Here is a 22,439-nt window from a genome sequence, read left to right as displayed (position 1 = left end):
AGAAGTAGTGGAAAACAACTCTCAAATTTAGAGAAAAATACTATCAGAACATTTAAAATTCAAAATTCTCTACCTGAACATGGTGGACTTGCAGCATGGAAAAGAGTTTGTTGAAGCATGCACTCAGCATAGGTATAGATGACAACTGCACAATCAGTTGGGCATTTTGGTTAGCAACATGTAATCCCCTCAGCAAGGAATCATCTGTGCCACTGGGAGACTGCGTCACTGGAAAACAAAACAGGGCACCATCCCCCCATGAATTACTCTGAAAAGTTGCTAGAAGTCATTTCATAACTATCTCCTGCATTTTGTACTTAAGTGAAAGACACTTTTTTATAATTTGGAAGAACATCTTCAACATAGTGTTCAGTTGGACTACTGACTGCCATAGTAGTGGCATATTTGAATATCAAACATTTCCATCTTCACAAAAACTTTTTGGAACCGAGTCCACACAAATACATTTTCACAGCTATTGCAGCAGTGCCCTGGTAAGACAAACAATTGGAACATCTCTTTTATCCATTACAGTGCAACTGTTGCAGACAATAATGAACTTCCAGAGAATAAACTCTCAAGATATCACTAAACCTACTCCATCACTACATACTCAGCCTATGACTGCATGTATATTGAAGTACCCAGAGGGCTACAAAGAAACACATTTTAACAAGATGGGCAGCACAACTCACTGAAAAAAAGTTCAAAAGTAAAACACTCTGAGTGTTTTTGTAACATAAAGTTCACTGAACAGCTGAGTTCAAAACTGTATTGAAGTATTTTCACTTTCATCACTTAGTAGGTGTAAATGCAAAGAGCTTTCAAATACCAAGAATGAAGCTTCACACAGGAGGTTAATGTTTGCTTGCACTTAGACCTAAAACTGAAAATTTTCCCTTCTTTGTAGCATAATCCACATGCATAATTGACTGTTTCACAAAATGTCTTAAATACAGGCATTTAAGTTAACCAAAAATCTGAATAAAGAGCAATCTCTTAAGTTCAGCCTAGTAAGAAAATGCAAGCAAAATGTAACTTTTTCCCAACTACTAAGTGACTACAGAAAACATTACTACAAACTTCAAAGCATCATGATCATTATGTGAAGAGAATGATTTGACAACATGTAGTTACATGTAGGAGATGTGTTTGTTAATGCTTGTAGAATGGAATCAGCCTCCAGTGTGGACATCATTTTCAGCATCAGCTCAGCCTGCTGCTCAAGTCCAACTTCCAGACGTGCATCTAAAGCTACAGAAGGCAACAAAAAATGTAAAACTGAGTATATCAAGGACATACATAATTACAGAATCATAGAATATAGTAAATTGGAAGGGACCCACAAGGATCCAACTCCTAAGAGAATGGCCCATATGGGCATTGGACCCACAATCTTGGTGTTATCAGCAACATGCTCTGAACAACTGAGCTCATCTCACCTTTGTTCCTCTAATTTTCGATTACATTCTTACAAACCTGAAATATGTAATTATTAAAATACTGTATTTCTGTGAAACAGATCCAAATTGCTTTCCACACTTACTTTACTATCACACATGACAATCTGCGTATGTTCAAGTAATTTCTTCCTAAGGCAACAGCTCTCAAAAAAGAACCAAAAAGCTGTTTTTTCCCAATGTGGCAAAAGAAAAATTTATCACCCATTTTAGTAGTACTCCTACAAATGAAACAAGTGTGCCACTTCACTCCTTTGGGGTAAAGCCAACTACAAAAGAGCTTCCAAAATTTCCTGAGAAAATAGAAATGATTTAAAACTGCCTATAAGTACATGCCAAAATGCTAGAAAATAAGATTTTCTGCTATGTTGGGCTTTTTTAAATGTACGTTTTACATTATATTCTCTCAGTTACTACAGGAAAAAAAAAGGCATATATAAAATGTAATTATTTCATCTCAAAATACATAGATATTGCTAAAATAATTTCTTATCCCAAGGTGTCAAATACAGTATTACAGAAAAGAGACCATGACCAGAACTTCAATTCATTGCTTACCTTGAGAGACTGATATGCTGACAGTTTGTGATCCATTTTTCTCTGTAGTTACAGGTGGTTTTGCAACTGGAATTCCAACACCACCAATGTAAGGATTGTAATTGTAGGTGCCATATTCAGCACCCCAGTAATCGTACCAGGTGCTGCTTATAGGCTTAAAAAATAAACAAAAAACAAAGGAAAAACAATAAATGGCAAGTCTTTAGATTGCCAAAGCTTTTCACAACTGACAACAAACGTGGAAGTTAAAAAAAATTAAAACCAGAAGATTGGTTCTGATAGCTTTAGAAAATTGTTTCAGTCCTTACTGTGGTATAAGCTAGTGAATCTTTAGTGATTATCAAAATCCAGCAGTGTAGTTACCTGCCTCAAAGATTCAAGAAGCCAATTTGAAAATGTCAACATCAGTTTTTCTTCTCATATTTGTACCATATTGTAAATTTGGAAGTAGAGCATTACACAGATATTTTGAGGAGGTATTTATCATGACAGACTACTATACTATACTATTAACTGTACTAATTAAGTACCTTGAAGCCTCAGTGAGGCTCAGGGACTATTTGTACTGGGCTCTGAAAAAGAAACAGTTGAGTAATCTCTACTTGTGTCATAATTTAAGACACTAACAAAGCATATGGACACAAGGAACAAAGTAATATAACACTGTATAAAGGCAATTTGCATATGCTGGTCTTTTTAATGGTGAGATCCAAGGGCAACTGTTATTTTTGAGATAAGGAAGCAAATATTAAGAAGGATGAAGAATCAAGAAGTTCTATGGGGATTTTTTTGGTAGACATCAAAGCAGGTAATAAGACAATAAAGATATCTTGGATGAAGCTGACTAAAGAGTACTACCACATGACATGATAGGAGAATAAAGAAGGCAGGAAACATCAGTAACACAGAAATTCATCAGTAAGTGTAATTTTTGGTGGTAGACTGAGATTTAAAGAAAAAAATGTTTACATGATAGGTAATGGGTGGAAGGACATATGAGGGAACACAGAAAAAAAAAATTCAGTGTTTTCTGAGCAAGTGGTGAGACAGATAATTCAGGTTAATTCAAATGAGAGGTTTAAGTCACGAGTGAGAGGCATGGAAAAACTCCAAACGTTATGCTTCTTAACACAGAAAAGACACTCAATATTTCATTATGAACAGTGTGTTTCTTTAAAGTCTAAATATTTTTGGTTTTTCATAGACATTGAGAACATTGTAATTGTACAACATGCGTATATTTAGCCTTAATTTTAAGTATAAATGTACTTAGTAATTTTCTTGTTCCCCAGTGAAGTAAATTTTGAAGTGAGTTGCTTCTCTTCATAGTCTGAAGCCAATCTGAGCACAAGCTACTGGTGGCCTCCTTTTTTAAATACAATACTAACAACATAAACTCATCTTAAGATCAGTCACAGAAATGGTGCTCTGTTCTTAATAAAAAGAACCAGACTGGATCTTGTTTTTTTATTATGCATTTGTTGTCTTCAACATGTGGTAATATGTGCGTAAACTCAGAACCTCTTGTTTACACAAGTATCTTCATGCAAAGGTAAAATATTTTGTGGTCAACTGAGAAGCGAATATTTGCTTTCTTTCCTGTCATTCCACATTAAACATCACAAAAAACTAGTAGCAGGTTTAAGATAACAAATACCACTACTGAAGAAGTGTGAGAGAGTAAGGATTTTTCTATCTCACATGTAAAGGTTATCTTGAAAATTTAGGTGTGACATACCTTGAAGACTTTGGCTGCAAGGGGATCTTTTTCCAAATCAATATCCAAAGGATCAATATCAACTTCCATCAGGTCTTGCAGTAATTCAAGATCAATGTCCTTATCTTTTTCCAATGATGACAAGGGTGGAGCACCTTGAATCATTAAAGGAATGTTAACATTAGCAAGTTAAAATTATACAACGAGGATGCATAATACACTAAACAGATAATTTTAACCTTTTTACTATTAAAACTTTGTGGAAAAAGATAAAATATGCAATCAAGTTGCCTTTTTAAAAAGAATATGAAAAATAACCATTTTTTACTTGCCAGATGTAAAGCTAACTTAATTAATTACTCAATCTGCCTATATTATCCAAAATTATTTATACTATCACCAAAAAGTCTTTTACTGATACCTTGATAGATGAGTAAAATGGTTTTTTACTCTTTTCAATAAATACGCATATAGAGAATTATGGAATAATTTACCTGTGATGTCATGTGTCAAAGGCTCATCTATGGTTTCCACTAACTGAACTGTGGCCTGCTGGAGAGAGTCATCAGAATCTCCAGCTGAAGCTCCAGCATCTTCTCCCAAAGCACTTTCTTCCATAGCTTCAGCTGCTATAGGTGCCAACAACTCTCCTAGGTATTAAATTAGCAGACAACTTCATTTTAAACTTTATTCCCATTACAAATTAACATCCCAGTGTCTACACCAATGTCATTTTTTTCATGTAACTCTAAATCCTCTGGGGGCTTATTTCTTCAAGGAGAAATGTTCTGAATAATTTTCAAATAATCAGGTCAAATAAAATTAATTTTTCAATGTACAAGTCACTCTAATTGCAATTTTAAATCACATTTTTACACACTAACCTAAATGTTATGATTTTTTGGGGTTTTTTAATAATTTAGTCTGTGTCAGCAGATTAACATAGTGATAAACTCCTCCCCAAAATACTAAAGGAAGAAAGATTCAAGTGCAAGATACCTTCTAAAGAATGATTTTAAAACAAACCTGCTAGAATGTCCTGCAGCATACAAGTCAGAGAATACTGAGCCCATGCTCCTCCCCAGGAGATGTCTCCTCTGTTAAAGTCAGTTCCAACAAGAAGTAGCAATAATCTTTCTAATTGAGTCTCATTTACAATCTCACATAAATGAATTGTTGGTCTTGTAGCATTTGCAATTCTAGCAAGAACCTATTAAAATAAGAAAGATAAATATATGCCTATTCATAGTTAACCCTATGAAAGTATACAATAACTTTATTTTCTATGATTATTAGATTTTGCTTATAAATAAATCAAGTATTTTTACGAGCTCACACTTGAGAATTTTACAAGTGTAATTACATGGATATATTTTTTTTAAAGTTAGTTTTTCCATGCAATTTTGAAGCCACAATATTGTAAGTCACACAAAATGTGACAGATCAGAAAAACTACTTCACCAGAAATGAGCAGTCATTTTAGTGCTGCAGTTAATTCTTACCATCAAACAAGCAAAAATGCAGCAATAGAAAATTAATGTAATGTGATTGCTACTGCAGCTACACAGTGATGCTCCATATTATGTTTACCTTACAAACAAAAAGAAGTAAATCTGCATGACAAGTAAAGTCCATGGACAAGAGAAAGAGTGCCAGCTTTTGCACTACAGAAATGCAGCGTTCATGTGCCAGTGTAAAGGGAAGTGGTTCAATTTCTGGAGTTTCCTTTGCTGTTGATACTTCTGTATCTAAGGAAGAACGAGGCCATTCTGCAGTTCGACGCAGGCGTATTAAGTCCTTGAAGTGCTGCAGAAATTAAATTTGAAACAACAGTTACAGTTTAAAGCTGACCTCTAAATCCTTTCCCAATCAAGCAGTGTGGCAGCAATAACAGAGACTGTGGAACTCCTTAAAAAAATAGAAGGAAGTCTAAAAATATATGAGAATCTGGAATGGAATGAAGGGTTTATTGGCAGAAATTTGTTTTGGCAGCATGTTATCTCAGATGACAAATGCATAATCAAATTCAGTTCTGCAAAAGTGCCAATTAAGCCTTATGTATACTATAGCACATACTGAAAATACATATTTTCAAAGTTTCTTTTGTATTTCCACACATGTACATAAAGCTACAGTTACCATAAAGCAAACTGCATACAAAAATAGCATGGAAATTTACTTCTACAAGAACACTGACTTTTCAGTTCTTCACATTTGATAAATCATCAGGAATTTCTAAATTCCTTAATACTGCCATGATTCAAAGTATGTATCATTCATACCATAAATTGAACTAGTTTGATTTTTGATCATGGCTCTGAACTAAAACCTTTCTGACAGAAGGCCTATATGCAATGGAGACAAGAAGGTGCTTTTATTAATCCTCTCATCCACTAAGGACATTCATTTAGCAGCTCAGCTCATTGTATCAGCTACACTAGCAGTGTACATTAGATAACACAATTGCCTCTTATAATCTCACTTATGCAGTAGTTACTGAAGTAGACCACAGAAAGAGCTATTTAGTAAGACAAAGGTTTCACTTTCTCCTAAAGGCCATATATGTCTCATGTCACTCACAGCTTGTCATAACTAAAAGTGATTAGTAGGCAAAATGGCAAAACACATAAAATGCAACTTTTCAAGGGTCCAGTAACACCTTAACTACAAGAAGAATTATCTTTTGTTCAACACTTTTTTTAACGCAACATGGGTAATATCAAGTGAGACTTAAAACAGCTGGACAGCACAGTTCAGCCAGTAACTCATTTAAAGGTGTCTCAAGGGGCCACCAGTGGAGTAGCACCCTCGGTATAATCTGCTGGAATAAAGCAGAAGATAGTGCAGGAAAGAACAGCTCATGACAAGCACAGTTAGTGAAAACTTAGGGCTTTATGCTAGTGATTTTTTTTTCCATAATTGCTACAAATTTTAAGATTCGTTTTAGATTGCCTGTAAGGTCCAACATCATATAATCTCCTTCCACAGACCTATTTTCAGGCATCCTAACAGACATGAATACTTCTTGAACTAGGGAGTAAATATTTCAAGAGAAATATTTCTCTCAAAATATTGATATTTCAAGAGAAATATCACCTAAGTTTGATAGCTAGTAAGATTAACACATTTTTTGTGTTCCCTGCAAAGTCCACATTGTCATTGTCTGAAATCCCTAAATTTCAGCATCTCGTCTCATAGCCAAAACAATTCTTTAACTACATCATCAACTCTCAAAATCTGGGGCCTATTGCAAGATGCCACAACTGAAGTGGTGGGTACCTTCAGGAAGCTAAAGAGCTTATGACAAACTTCAAAAATAATTCTCAAAAGTCATATTTATTAGTTCGGGAAGACAGACATTGACATGATTATTTTCAATTACCCAACCAGGAAAGCATCTAGAAGAGCATCATGCACAAAAGCTACCCATAAAAAGTCCTACTTTATCTCTCTATTGCTGTATGTTATCCAAAGTTTAATGACATGACTGACATCCCTGAAGCTACAAATTTATTAGTATTTTTGGCCATGACTACCTAAAAGAATCCTGTAGAACAATAAACTATTTTTCACAGAGCAATAAATTTCCGGATGGCTGCTTTTTTTCAGTATTAGAATATACTTGATAGCAGCCATGATGAAACAACTTTTGGAATAAGGTCAAAGTAAGACAAAAATGACTTTGCAGGAACAGGTCTTTTCACATAAAGGACAAGAAGTCAGTTACAGTTTCAGAGCATCATACCTTTGAAGTAGCCTGCTTTAGTTTTGCCTGTTCTACTAAAAGTTTGTATGATGATCCTTTGTTGCTTTGTATTTTCTCTTTTTCCATCTGTTCCACCAAAGCCTTCTGTTTTGCTTTTAATAAGTTAAGTTGCTAAAAGAAAATGTTAATAGGAATAAATGAAAATTTAAGCAATAAGATGTTAAAAGGATCAGTATGTTCACATGATAGCAATCTTCAGTTCAAACTGTAACTTGAGCTTTTAAAATACTTTTAAATCACAGCTTAGGTGCTTGTACTCAGATTTATGTAGAAAGTACATTGTATTTATTGTCCAACAGAGTACAACAGTACAGCCCAACATGTGTTTTTCTAGCAGATCCCTTGCCCCATGGTTTTAGATGAATGTCAAAGAAGTTAGGCAGCCTTTAGCTACAGAATCAGACCTATGCCAAAGCAAGGCTGAATGAGTCCCAATGCCAAAGCTGCTGTTTCAAGAAATGAGATACCCTATAAATGAGACACTTCTGTGAAAATGGCCACTACCACGCAGGAAGTCACCTGTTTATGATGCACGAGCTGCTTCCTGATCTTTCGGGAATACAGTCTGTCGAGGCTACTGCTGCCTTTAGTAGATCTGCTCAGACTCTGAGTGTGAAGGCTATTGTTTATAAAACTCCACTGGTTTCCTAATGGAAATAAAATTTTAAAAATTAATCCATCTTATTAAACCTCATTTAACTTTAGAGAAAAGCCTTTATGTTTCAATGGTTAGCATCTCCATATATTAAGTACTAAAGAAACAAGCTAAACTGAACTCCTGGCATTATTCAACTGTCCTCACTCATAGTAGTAATTTCTGTGTGATATTAAAATGCAGTGGTACCCTCTTTTTTTCATTATTCTTAGAACATATAAGCAGGCAAGCAACTCGTCCTAAGTAAGTATAGTAAAACATCTTCATAACTTAAAAGCTTTATTTTAAATTTTAGAAAAGATATTAGAAGAAAACCATAGCTAATCAAAGTAATAATAATAACAATGATGATAACTATGATGACAACAACAATATATAGTACATATTATTATTCCTACTACTATTATTATGAAATAAATGAAACCCAGACAAAAGCCAATTTAAATACAGTGGATATAAATACCAAAACATTTATACCAAGTGTCTCAACATGGTGCATGTTCAATTGTGAAGTCACAGTCATAGGGTAATATACAGACATTTCACAAATTAAAATCAATCCTGCATTTTTCACTTGAAAAAATAAAAGAGATTACATTTAGAAGGAGATGTAGATGTAAATAAGTAGACAAGAATGAAAAAAACTCACAACATGCATTCTTGAAATCTCTTTTTTCAAGTGAATAGAAAATGAATTTCAGTTATTTGAACACCTCCCAGAACAATACTACTAGAATGAACTTTTGATAATAACGATGATGTACCTGTCAAAAAGCGTTCCCTCTCTTTTCCATTCAGAGGTTTCTTGGCTGTGGCTGCTTCATCTTCAACAGTAGCTACATAATCCAGTAGTCTGGACACCAGCATTACAACCCAACTGATCATGGGAATATCTAAAACTCCTTCAAAATAAACAAATTTCAGTGCTTTAATAAATTTCTGAAGACATAAACATCACATATTTCACATCACTAGGCCACAAAGACTCCACTCCCCTCTTGTTTTTTAAAAGGAGAGTTAGAGCTTGAGCACTCATAAATGAGGAAAGAAATCAGTATAAAATTTAGGGGCAAACCAAAATGTCACAGTTCCCTTAGTCTGGTTAAGTCGGACGTCAAAAGATTCACCTCAACTGTTCAAGCTAAAAATTAAGCAGCATTTTTTAATAAAAAGAGTCAAAAATTTAATGTCTAAATTTCCTCAATACCAAACGCATAATGACAGCTGCTTGCATTAAAGTACATGAAGTAGATATCTCAAATTCTACAGTAGGTAACTCCTCCATCAAGCAGGGCTCCAATAAGATAGTTATAACCATGCATACTGATACCTCCATCTTGACTTCTCCATGAGTGCATTTCATGTAGCTATCTGAATAAGCTGCAGGAAAGCCAAGAATGACTTCGGACTAGATGAATGATACTGGTGGCACTAAAGACTGGCTAATGCCTAGTTCAGTCTCACACTTTAAATGCTGTGTTTTTGTACAGGCAGAAAAGAAAAAAACCTATCTTGCATATCATGCAAGAAAAATCTTTGTGCATGTGGAAATCCTAACAAACAGTTCCAAAGTGAACTCATGACTGCTCAGCAAAACCAGAAAAAAATATGTAATAATATGCAAATAATGACCACTCAATTACACTAATTATGCAAATAGCATAATTCTACCATGTCAATATAGCAAAGACATCAGCACAAGAGGTTACACCCACATTTTCACATCAGTGCACTGTGCTGAGCCACATGTAACTACACTGTGCTTTTCATGCACTGACCTCAAAAAAGCTGCAATTAATTCCAACTATTATTAAACGCAGATCAAACAAGAAAACTAAGGCACAGAAATGATCCATCCACAATCACATGTAGCTGCTGGCATCCAAGCATTAGGATGCAGCCTGACATGTTAACTGCAGTTTCCTGAGCACACGCTGACAGAAAGCAGCCCATCCCCATCCCATGGAGGCAGAGGAAAGACCCCAACAGGTCCATAACAGGACCTGGACTGGAACCACAGACTAAACTGCAAGAACAGAAATGAGGTGCATTGGTGACTGCTACCTTTTTCATTGGCAGAATAAAAAGAAAGGATCCTGCTGCAGAGTGAAGTACATACCTTTTCATACTTCTGTTAGAACAAGACCATTTATTTTTCATTTATCTCACAAAAAAAAAAAAATAAATTCTCAGCTTGTCTCCCTCCCTCCCTCCAAATGTCTTTTGCTTATTCCTTTTTTCCTCTTCCAGCCTCAAAGTTTACAACTTCTCTCCACTCCTAACACTCACCTCTTGCTCTGATTTTCCTTTGCTTTTTCACTTTTTCCCCAGTAAGTATTCACCCCTTTGACCCTGATTTATGTGTGACAGTTCTCAAATAGGAATTTCTTCTGCCATACCTGATGCTTCCACCACACATAATATTGCCCTAGTACTCACCTGTACTGTCCAGGAGGAAGGAAGCTGGAAGACCAGCAAATAAAGCTCTGAAGTATCAGTTACTTCTGCTTCCTAAAGTCCTCCATGAGGACAACTAGTAAGGCAAGAGCTATGAAAGGAATTGGAAGCTGTGGGGAGAGTGCAAACAGAGGTAGAGGAGATGTAAGCTTGGGTTTGCCTCAAACTAGTTAGAGACTATAGCAGGATATGGCCCCAATAGAGAAAGCACACGGCAGATCAGTGGGAAGCAATAGGACAGCTTCTGACACCAGCTGTAGGTCTGTAAGGACAGAGTCTCAGCTGGCACTTTACAGACCTCACAAGGCCAAGAATTTTAAACAACTGATCTTCTATAATGCTTTGCTACCTGTACATAACAAATGAAGTAGCCTAGGGTGTGATGTTTTCAAAAATAAGAATTTGCGTCAACGTCGGGGTAGTTAAGAGAACACTCAAAGAAAATCAAGTTTGCAGGATATAATTTCAGTAAATTTTTAGGATCAAAAAAAAATATAAATTCCTTGTAATTACAAAAAGTCCCACAAAAACAAACTGTGTAGTCTGCAGAAATCACACAGATACACTTAAACTTGTTTTCGTATTTGTTTCACCTCAAAAACTTGAAAGTTAGAAAGGATCTCATGAGCAAAAAGGTGCATTTCTCTCCAAGCCATTAAATTCCAAACTCATTCACTAGATCTGCCTATACTTTGAATGTTCCCCCCACTCTGCCCAAGCTTCCTAGCTGAAATACAAATAATCAAACAGATTTTGCTCAGTTTTAATGGGGTGGGGGAAGGAATCTCTTTTAGCACCTAAAGAACAAGAAGATTAATCACATTTTAAGACAACCGTATTTTAGAAATATAGTAAACAAGCAATTTCTTCTCTTAATACACCAAAAATTGTGAGTTAGTCTGAATTTTCCAGTTTATAATGAATATGAAAATAATCTCCCAAATTAGAAGGCTACCTTCAGTTCTTCTGTGCACAGGTAAATGTGGTTGCAGTGGTGACAGCAGGTTATCCAGGAGATTAAGTAGACTTTCTAAAACACCGCTGTTGCTAAGCGATCTTTGGCCAATGCAAGAAAGCAACATGAAGACCCTAAAAATAAAATTTACATATTTTTACTTTTTCAGAATCCATAATATCCTGCAACACCCCTTATATAACATTATTGTCCTAGGCTTTCATCTGAGACACAGACAGGTTGCTACAGAAAGCAGTACTGTGGCCCAGCTAGCAGACTGGATTTCACATTCTTATCATTAAGGTTAGTGCAGCATTTTAGGGTGAACATCTTCTCTTTCACCCTCAAGAGGTCAGCAGAGTCTTCCACATCTGAAACAAGATCTCATCCATTTTATTTCCTATTACATACTACTGATAGCAGGGAAAGAGAATAAAATCTATGAATTCTTATATTCTTGAATTAATTAATTTTAAAAATTAATTATTATTCTTTTAAAAAGGTATGAATATAGATGTTGCTACTCAAAGAAGGCAGAAAGCCTCTAAGCAGCAACTACGTTTGATTTAAATAAAATGCTAACATTTAGAATATTAAAGACCTCAATTAATAATCTGAACTTATCAATATATCTAACATTCAGTGCTCAACTCTACACATTCTTACTCTTATCTCAGTGCAGTTTTTTGCTAACAGTGTACCTTCCAGTCTCAATCCCACTTTCAAATACTGGAGAAACCAGCTCTATGATGAGGGTACATTCAAGCCTGATAAAAGAGAAGGTCATTTTTGACACTGGACAGCAATCCTGCTAGGGATGCAAAGATCTCCAAGTAAGAAAAAACAGCAATTTTTTTGTGGTGTAAGAACCAAATAGGTGCAATAAATAACTGCAATTGGACATTTATCATCTGCAGTACTTTTTTGGGTCTATTTCTTAAGTCAGTGAAAACCACAGATAAGTACCCTTCAGTCTCATTTTGTCAACCCAATGCTAAATTATGAACAATGAAATTACTTCACTGATCCACACGTAATGTATCAATATAGATTTATACCTCACCTGTCTTGTGGAAATATGAGAAGTTGCTCTGAATTGTACAATTCCTGCAGTACATTTGAGAGAAACTGACCCCACCACCTTTCCCCTCCGCAGAGCTGAACCAGCAGAAGGCCGGTGTGCAATCGGATCTTGGGGGTTCCACTGATGCACAGGTGTTTAAATAACTCCTCACAAGCTTGAGCATGAAAAGTACTCTGCAGAACCACAGGAACTGAGTGCCCTTTTAAGAAAAGAGAACACCTTTGTTTAAAGAGACAATGACTTGAAAACATAGGAAGAAGTTTGCAGTAAGTTTTTTAAACTACTACAATTAGACTAACTGGCACAGGAGTAAAGGAGGTGGGAACACAAGGGGAGATGGGATTTGTAGGTAACTCAAAGACCAGGCCATTTGGTCAAAACCAAACCAATACTATGTCAGTGCAAATACTCCACAGAACCTACATGAAGCAAAAACCAAATCTCCATCATGTTTTAGAACAAACTGGCACAGAAAATCACACAACAACTTGTCAACGGAAAAGGAAACTTAACGTTTCCTTTTTTGTTGTTTTTTTTTTTTTTTTTTTTTTAACACCACCAACTCCTACTCAAATTTTTCAATTTCAATTTGCCAAGACTTCATTCAATGGCAAGCAAAAAATCATGAACTAACTACAAATATTGGTTTTATGAGTCCACTGCCACCACTACTCTTGAGGCAACTTCTGCTTCCTCGGCCCGCTTCTAACTGCCCAATCCATCTCCAGCATTGCACTGGCCTCAATTGCTCACAGATCCTTTCACAAGGTGATTCTGCCTGTGAAAACCACCTGAACCACCTGAGTATTCTGCCTGGGCAGTGTTTTGTTACTTCAGCAAACTGGATCATCCCAAGAAAGACTATCTGAAAAGGGAATATGCAGCTGGGACTACACAAAAGCGAGAAGGACCTTGACACCTTCTCCTGTCCTTTTCAGGAAGTGGTTAAGCCAGCTTGGTGCCAATGGTAAAACTTTACAAAGTATGCTATCAGCTACTAAAATCACAGTAGATGTGGCTTGGAGCAGCCTGCTCTAGTGAAAGGTGTCACTCTCCATGGTAGGGTGCTGGAACTGGATGATCTTTAAGATTCCTTCAAATTCCAACACCATTCTACATTTCTATGATTCTACATCTAAACCTAGTATAAAGGCCTTATAGTAGAAAAGTTCAGGTCAAGAAATAAAAATATTTGGAAATTGTTTCTACAAACATGACAAAACAATCAAAACCTCAAAAAATACTGACCATTGGATGAATGTAGCAAACTGAGCAAAGTATCCAGTAAGTATCTAATGATGGTGCGTAGCTGCTCTGTGGATGACATCTGAATCAACTCTTTTGGATCAGATTGTTCCTTCAGCGTTTTCCTGCTTGCACCTAGAGCTACTTTGAGTCTCTGAACAGCATGGTGAGCCAAGTTGAGCTGAAGCTGCAGTTGAATGCAGTCCTGGTAAGCAGAAAATACTCTGCTGTCTTCTTCTACTGCCTTGTCTGGCTTTCTCAAAAAGTACTGGGCATTGTTAGCACTGTTGAGTGGTGGCAGGTCAATACTCTGCAGAAGGATTTCTAACCGATGACAGGCCAAATTGTACCTAAAGGGAAATATTCAAAAAACACAATTCAATATGCATTAGCAAACAGCAATACATTTGACAACCACCCTGCCAGAAGCCAACTTCTGGTCCATTGTGAACGCACTGTTAAAACAGATACAGAAAAAAAAAAATACAGCGCAGTTTTTATTCTTCCTATAAAAATACTCTGCTGTTGTAGAGTTGTGAGTATTTTTTGGTCTGAAGAAAATAATGGGAAGAAAAAAAAAAATCTACATTATGATATCCCAGTGGTTTACATTAAAATAATTAGGAAATACACTTTTTTTTTTCTAACCTGCACTGTATGTCTTCTTGCAATGCAACCATCATTGCCAAATGTTGATCAATTTCTGGCTGATTTGCTGATTCGCCTTCTCCTCTGAGGGGATCATGCATTAGTTTCAGCTCATTTTCATAGGGTAGGATATAGGTATGGCCATAATAAAATCCTAATGGGATTTTTGCTCTGGCATTTGTGCTACCATATCGACCAATAACAGTGATCTGAAAGAAAACGCAACTATATTGTAATACAATTGTATCAAAACAGGAAAGATAAACACCAAGTCAAAAATACATTAAAAATGTATAGCGCAAAAGAGTTTGGTCTGAAGACACCTTAAGTGGAAGTTCATGTACTAACAAACATCAGGAACTTAAAAAAAGATCCTTTTACCTTCATAAACCTGCAAACTGGGGGTGGCAACAAGTCATGTAAAATAAGTGAGTGTGTGCTAATGTCAGTAGCCACTACCAGTCGTCTTCCATCCACTTCTTCTCCTAAAGTCCAGATGTCAATGGACAAAGAAGCCAAATCTCCACAAGTGGGAATCAATACATCTGTCAGTAATATAGGTCTTCCAAAATCCAGGGTCACAAATCTTCTTGCTCCTAGGTAAGAAAAACACAGGATTGCCTGAAAGACCAGTGTGTGCTAACCAGCGAGACATGTTACTTCTCAAACAATAAAGCCATGTTTATGTATTGTTTAAAAGGTATATAAAGGTTTATGCATTGCTTAAAAGCTACATTTGCATATTTGAGGCTACAAATACCTGCACAATCCCAGAAACTCCCACTACAGCTTGAACACTTGGAGAAGAAAATTTTGGCATAAACTTAAATGAAGCTGTTTTGCTTTTTATGCATTATTTTTGAACAAGTTCGCTGTTGAGACCCAACATATTCCCTAAGACTCCAGCATTTTTCAACTATCATCAAGTGCTAGGTCTTAAACCCACAGGTATCACAGAATACAAACCATGAAATATCTTTACTCTGGAAAGCTAAGAGAGACTGTAGCTAAGCAACTTATTTAAAGCCCCAGAAAATATTCCACTTCTTACTAGAACATGTGTCAAAAGTACTACTAGGAATTGTGGTTTTACCTGAGTGCATTCGCTCTATGATAATTGACTGATGAGGTGGAGGTTGAAGAAAATGTGAAGCATGAGATATTGCAAGAGCAAGGCCAGATCCAAGTGGATTCTGAGGAATGGAAAAACATCAGTAAAATTGAGTGATTAAGTTCTGTGCATTTATCGTGAGCTGTTAAAAACGCATAATTTTGACAACACTTCACTACACTTAGATTTAAGCATGAACCATCAAAATATATGAACTACTAAGTTCAAAGGATTATTAACTCCTTAAGCTAGCTCCAATAAAGAGAAACCAGACGAGGTACTGTAACAATACTATCTTGCTTTCATAAGTTCTTTTCTCATGGTATAAATTTAGCAATATAGTTTCACATCTCACTCAAAAATATATATATATTTACTAGCACTCAATTACAAATTAAGACCCTGGTAATGCTTACAACATCTTGTTTCTCTAAGAAAAAGAAAATAATTACCGTTCTAGACTTGCTGGTATTTTTGTTATGTGCTGCAAGGTTAACTGTTGGGGGGTCAATGACTGAACCAGGAAAAAGCTGAGCAAGCTCTGCATTAATAACAGCAGAAACTGCTTCATTAGGTGGAGTCAAAGGTGGAGTCATGAAGAGAGGAGTTGTTTTTGGTGTGGGTGGAATGACATCAGAAGGATGAATGAAGAACCCTGGAGCTGCTACTGTATTGGAAGGCACAGAGTTGTGAACAGGACCAACTGCTGATGCTGCTGCTGCCGCTGCTGCCGTTGTCTGATGCAGTTTTGCTTCCAGCTTAGCTTTCTGTGGAGAAGATGAAAGCAATGTGTGTAGAAGATAATACTACTTGTGAACATGGGAGTAGTATTGAGCCACAAGTTCAACTTTGATTATACAACTGGATTTAATAAACCTAAGCTACCTTCAATACAGGTAAGCTGAAAAAAGCTTACCTATAAGCTGAAAAATTAAACTATTAAACTATTTAATCTGACTCACAAGCTGAGGAACATGAGTAATTATATGGAATAATAAAAAAAAAGCAAAAACCCTCCACTGAACATCAAAGTAGATCCACCAACACAGCCAAGCACTGGCCAGCTAACAATGGCTTTATGACTGGCACTTCCCTGTGTCAGCAACCATGCTTTTCATTTCCGTATGCTTTTTCAATTTAGAACTGATATACCTACTTATGAAGACTTAGATTTTATTACAAACTCCCAACCCACCCTTAAAATACACAAAAACTAAGTCTGAAAGACCAAAGCAGCATGGGAGACACCACCAGAACTTTGCCAAAGAAGAGCAAACCAGAGTGCTGAGCAGTTCCTTCCTCAAATATGCTATGGAGGAAAACCAAACCATCTAGTTCTGCAACTACCTTCTCAGCTTCTGAAGTTTAGATACAGCACTAAAAAGAGCCAAATGGCCTCCAACCTGTTGCTGAAGCTTCAAAAGCTGCTGCTGTTTCTCTTGCAGCACCTGGAGCTGTTGCTCGGCTGAGGCCATTGCATGAGAGAGAGACTGCAAAGCTACCTGGGCTGCTGAACTCAGTGCGGTCGAGGCTTCCCCAACTGTTCCAGAAGAGAGGCCACCAACTGCTGGGGTAACCCCAAAGGTACTCACTGGCATGAAACAAACAAACAAAATAAAACACCTATGTAGAAATTATAAAACACAACTTTAATTCCTTATAAATTGTTCAGAGTGATGCAAAACCAGCATCTATTTAATCCAGTTCTTGCTACAAGGTAACATCATCTTGAGTTACAAAGTATATGGTTTATAGACTATGCATTTGGTCATACATGTAACACTTGGATTACAGAAAAGCCACCTATTGCTCTGGAATTCTTCCACCACAAAAGCTTGTAAGGTAAAGATGCAAGCTTGTACATTATACTGTCCAATAGAAACAAATGGATTCAAGTTATTATTGTTAAAATCCACTTTGTTTGCTAAGATCCAAGAAGTTTAACTCCACATATCTGTTCAGAGACCCAACATATGGCTTTCTTCACACACAGAAATTATTTAAGAAAAAAACAATCACAGACAAAACATTTCAATATTTGAAAACTACAAGCAGTCAGTTGGTCAAACAGTGCCATTATGTTAAATTAAAAATGTACTATGGAACAAACTATGCTAAGTAGAAAAAATGAAAAATTGTATATACCAGTAAACGTACTTGCATCGTCCCTTTCTATTCTAGTTCCATCACTTGTTGAAACACAGGTAAAGTGCAGAGGTTCAACTTCCAGAAGTCCAGTAAGAGAAGTAAAACTACCTTCAGCAGCTGCACAGCTACTTATTTTCCCATTTCCTGAAAAAGAAACATTTATCTGCACAGTCAGCCAATGTTTTCTTCATAGTGACACTTCAATTCATGAAGCGTCAAAAGGGACAACTAAATATAATGCACATATTTTATTAGTTCATGTTGTAGAAGACACATCCTAACATTATCATATCCTCAATATAAATGGGGATTTGCTGTCAAATCTGAAGAGAACATATTAATAAGTCAAATTGTCAACTGTGAGAGAAGAGTAGCATAACCTTCTAAATTCCAGAAAAAAATCATATACGGATGCTCTATTCTTTCTACACTGAAAGCAAATTAGCTTGCAAAAAATACTGATGTTACCTAAAACATCAATATTTCAATAAAGGAAGAAGAAGAAACTGTCAGACCAACTAAGATCATAGACAAATTTAGTGTAAAACCCAGACTATTAATAATAACTATCAATACCCAAATAAATTCACAAAGTTGTATGGAGGAAGGGACAGGAAGGAGAAAGACAATAGCATACAAGAGAAGGAAAGGAGTCACTAAGACTGATGAACACACTTGCTATGAAAAGAATTTCCTGACAGGTAAAAATTATCTAGTTCTTTAGGACATTGCAGGGTCTAAAGGTTCACTTATGAATTAACCTGAGAGAATAGACACAAATATGCTTTACAGGTATTTTAACTCCTCTAAAACAGAAAAAAATACCTCAGTAAACCTTTATATTTAAGAAGAAAAATTACATATGGCAGCTTTCCAACTTCAGAAAAATCCATTTAAGTTTCTCTGCTCATGTGAGTGTTGCTAGCCTAAATGAATAATAACACAGCTCAAGGAAGTTACTTGAAAGAGGTGACAGGTGATTCCTAGATGACTGACCCAGGGAATGAGAGCAGCCTTTCTGTCTAATCTCTACCCTGAGATATTCCACAGGATAGGAAAATAACAGATTCCAGAAAGTCTTTTTCTTCTTGTCCTAAGGCCACAGGAAATGTAAAAGATACCATGAGCTAGAGAATACCTTGCACTTCAGCTTGGTTGGAAAATATAAAATCACATCTTCAGGAAAAGAAATCACTGTAATAGAGATTTACTAATTCTACCACAATCAATCACTGCTAAACATACATACCTGATAGAACATCAGACAAATCAATTTCATCTGACTGCACTCCAATACTGCTGTTGTATACATTTTTACAAGAAGAGCCACATATTTCCAAATCAAACAGAACTGGATCAAAAGGTGAACTGTATAATCCATATCTGCAAATAAGACAAACAGCACCATTGACACAATAAGAACTCATATAAAATTATTTACAGTAAAAGATCAAGTATTTTACCATCCAGATTCATTATACTCCAAACTATCCTGTTCATTCATTTGACACATCTTAGAAATTATCACTTGCTTATAGTTTATTAAAATTATTTATTTGATGGCATTTTCAAACAGCTTATAATGTTAAGTAAGAAACTCTTCATTATGAAAGAGTTCTGAAGATGTAATATTATCCTGAAAACATGACACACAATCACACTAGACATGGAAATAGAACTACAAGCCTTAGACAATGAGCAAGACACACACCTGCACATAGTAAATGAGACATTAGTCTGAAAAACAGTATTGTTCCAAAACAGGAGAAGAAATTCCACCTCAGCTTGTTCTTCCAGCTGAAGTAAGAATTAAAAAAGGAAATGCTGCTAGGCATACCAATCAACAGTTGTGATAAATACCTCAACAGAAGAAAACTCATAGCATTTACTCTGGCAGTATTGGAGGGCAAAAAATAGCACCATCACTCGAAGTGGTCCCAAATCAATTATGGTTTTATAAGCCAAGAAAAAGGAAAATCCAAAGTAGTATGAAAATCAATGGGGTTGTTTGTTTGTGGTTTTGTTTTTGTTTAAAAGTGGGTTTTTTTGTTTTGGCTTTTTTTTCAGTCTTTGCAAATACCTATTACCAGCAAATGAAAAGAGGAAAAAAATGGAAATCAGGCCAAATTACTAAGCCAGAGTAGAAAGAAATGCATCTGTGTAGATACAAAAGTGAGAAACATAACACTCTGCACTTTGGCAAGGGACAGAGGAAATCTGAAATATTTCCACAAACACACTGGCAAAGGCAGTAAGTTGTTCCACCCCCTTTTCCCTCTACCTCCAAGCAGTTCCTCTTTTCTTTACCAGCTGAAGGAAAAGCCCCCAACATGCTGACAAGGCTGGAATGTTTAAATGTCTTTTTTGATCAAGTAATCATAGAAGTGTAAATGTCTACATGAATACAACACCGGCAACAAGGTAAAAACAGGTAAGACTTATGTGGTTGTCAAAATGTTTCCCCATTAGCTGGGGTCAGTGCTTTTGGCCACACAATGCTATGACTGCAATTATCAGAAAATGATGAATGATCTTACAAAAGGGCAGATCATCTGAAAATTACAGATCAAGCCCATTTAACATTACATTTCCCAAACAAATTACTTAGAAGGTAGCAAATTTAAAATAACTTTATACTCAGAACAACACAGGATAGACTTGGTTGCTCTTTACCAGCATGCATTAGACAGGACCAGTGCATCCTACACATCTCACAAGACTGATGTGTTTGCTGCCTGACCTTTTTTTGCACACCAGCCAAGACAACATGCTCCTGTAAAGTGGCTGCTAAAACACACACAAAAATGCTCAGACAAAATTCAGTGTGGTACCTTCACATCCTGCTTTAGATATCAGAATTTAAACATTCTGATTTAAACATTTAAACAAATAAATCAGGTGAGCTCAACACTAGCGCTGATTACTTACATATTTTAAATTGTTTGATTTATTAAATAAGCAGGTGATAAAATGTCAAAATTCTGCAAGAGTATTGTAGAGTAGAATCAGAATTCGAACATACTGCAAAGGGTTTAATTTATGCTGTCCAGCCCAGATTTATTTCAACAAGCACAGTGCCTTTTACCTGTTCTTCAGCAGGAATGATCAGGTTCACTGTTTTGAGCTTCATTAGCAATCTTTTACAAAAAAAGAATATAGAAGGTACACCAACAAAAAAACTAAGACTAAACAAAGAACGTAATGTAAAAACTCAATCACCTTATTCATCCATGCAGTAATGAACATGAACTCTGTGACATACCTCTTCTATTTCATTCATCAGAGCCCTCAACTAGAATAATGTGTAAAATTTTGTGTATCGCAATACAAGGAAGACAAGGACCAAAGAAGCCAAAGGAAATTCTTTAAGATCTGGAGAATACAGTGAAGATACAAATACACTCCAGACATCCCAAATTTGTTTAGAATGAAAGAATCTGCTCTCCAGTGCCAGTGTGGGGAGGACACAAGCACTCGTTGTCATCTTATTGCAGGGGTTCCATACTGTTGTCTCCTTATCACAAAAGTTCCATACCTTCCTTGGTGTTTCTCATGGGGAGCTCCTCAGAGCACTGACTCTTTCTTCTTCACAAAGGAGCCAAGTTCCTGTCTCAACCAGCCAACCCACTCTTTTATAGCACTCTTCTTCTCATTGGAGAAATTAAAATTGTGGCCTGTTAAAGTCAGGCCTGCTCCTAATCTTTGATAATTGGCCCAAATGCAACTCCTTAGGGGTAAGACTACTTTCTACACTGTCTTTATTTTCCTACATTCTATCCCCCTACAAGCACTAAATGGAGCAGCAGGAGAGTTTTCAGATTAGACAAGAGCCAGAGACAGTTCTAAGTGCGAATGGTAACAATAATTAAACCATGTAACACCTTACAATATTTAGAATAATTAAATTCCGTGACTACATGAATCTCATACTTTCAAGAATAGGCTGGAGAAATTGTTTTAGATTTGCTAGAGACAAAACCAACCTGGTTTTTTGTAAGAAAGTCAAAAATCCTATCTAAAATCCCTTTTTTGTTTTATGAACTGCAAATCATGTAACACACCCTACTGGCCTTATCCTTTCAAGTTTTACTTTATTTATTGCAGCACATGATAGTAAAATGAGTATTATTCTTCCATGAATGTGTAGATCCGTTAATTAGACATCTGCTTTTAGCTGATTACCAGATATTAACCTATTGCACCTGGGACCAAGGAAAAAAACACAATACAATAAATTCTGCAACACAAAAGTACACAAAAAAGACACAATACAATTTGAGGAAAGGGAAAAAGGGGAAAGCTATGGCTGCCTCCTAATTTCTCTTTAAAAAAAAACCACAGAAACCCAAAATTGACAGTATTGTCTCGATCCATGGACATGTGAAAGAAAGACCCACAAATTTTGCCTGAATTAATAAACTAAATCAAGAAAGAGTCAGTCCTTGCTAGAGAGCTGTTGTAACCAAATAAGGGATTTGCTGCTACTCTTAAAAGTACCTATGGGGTTATAGAGTTATAAGAGAAAGCAAATTAAGTTTCAAGAAGAAACTCAGTAAAACATCATCTAGAAACATCCAGAAAATCTAAGCTTGAAGGACACCAAGACCAGGCTCACTTCAGAAATCTTCCCTTGCC

General features: G+C 36.1%; 1 protein-coding gene across 1 annotated transcript in view; it reads right to left on the bottom strand.

Annotated features, from left to right (window-relative positions):
- Positions 1-22,439, bottom strand: part of BIRC6 (baculoviral IAP repeat containing 6) — a 177,768-nt gene that overhangs the window by 101,953 nt on the left and 53,376 nt on the right. Inside the window, exons 22-41 of the mRNA XM_058802446.1 lie at positions 19,054-19,187; positions 17,802-17,948; positions 17,060-17,247; positions 16,109-16,423; positions 15,639-15,738; positions 14,927-15,141; positions 14,546-14,754; positions 13,901-14,247; positions 12,632-12,851; positions 11,569-11,702; positions 8,921-9,058; positions 8,021-8,148; positions 7,481-7,612; positions 5,326-5,541; positions 4,762-4,945; positions 4,230-4,385; positions 3,757-3,890; positions 2,019-2,172; positions 1,138-1,254; positions 74-228 (exon numbers count right to left, since the gene is read on the bottom strand). Of these exons, the coding sequence (XP_058658429.1) occupies positions 74-228; positions 1,138-1,254; positions 2,019-2,172; positions 3,757-3,890; positions 4,230-4,385; positions 4,762-4,945; positions 5,326-5,541; positions 7,481-7,612; positions 8,021-8,148; positions 8,921-9,058; positions 11,569-11,702; positions 12,632-12,851; positions 13,901-14,247; positions 14,546-14,754; positions 14,927-15,141; positions 15,639-15,738; positions 16,109-16,423; positions 17,060-17,247; positions 17,802-17,948; positions 19,054-19,187 (3,523 nt within the window). The remainder of the gene's footprint in view (positions 1-73; positions 229-1,137; positions 1,255-2,018; positions 2,173-3,756; positions 3,891-4,229; positions 4,386-4,761; positions 4,946-5,325; positions 5,542-7,480; positions 7,613-8,020; positions 8,149-8,920; positions 9,059-11,568; positions 11,703-12,631; positions 12,852-13,900; positions 14,248-14,545; positions 14,755-14,926; positions 15,142-15,638; positions 15,739-16,108; positions 16,424-17,059; positions 17,248-17,801; positions 17,949-19,053; positions 19,188-22,439) is intronic.

This window comes from Ammospiza caudacuta, chromosome 3, assembly GCF_027887145.1.
Source record: "Ammospiza caudacuta isolate bAmmCau1 chromosome 3, bAmmCau1.pri, whole genome shotgun sequence".
In the NCBI taxonomy this organism is placed as follows: Eukaryota; Metazoa; Chordata; class Aves; order Passeriformes; family Passerellidae; genus Ammospiza; species Ammospiza caudacuta.
This window is presented reverse-complemented; position numbering and strand designations above follow the sequence as displayed.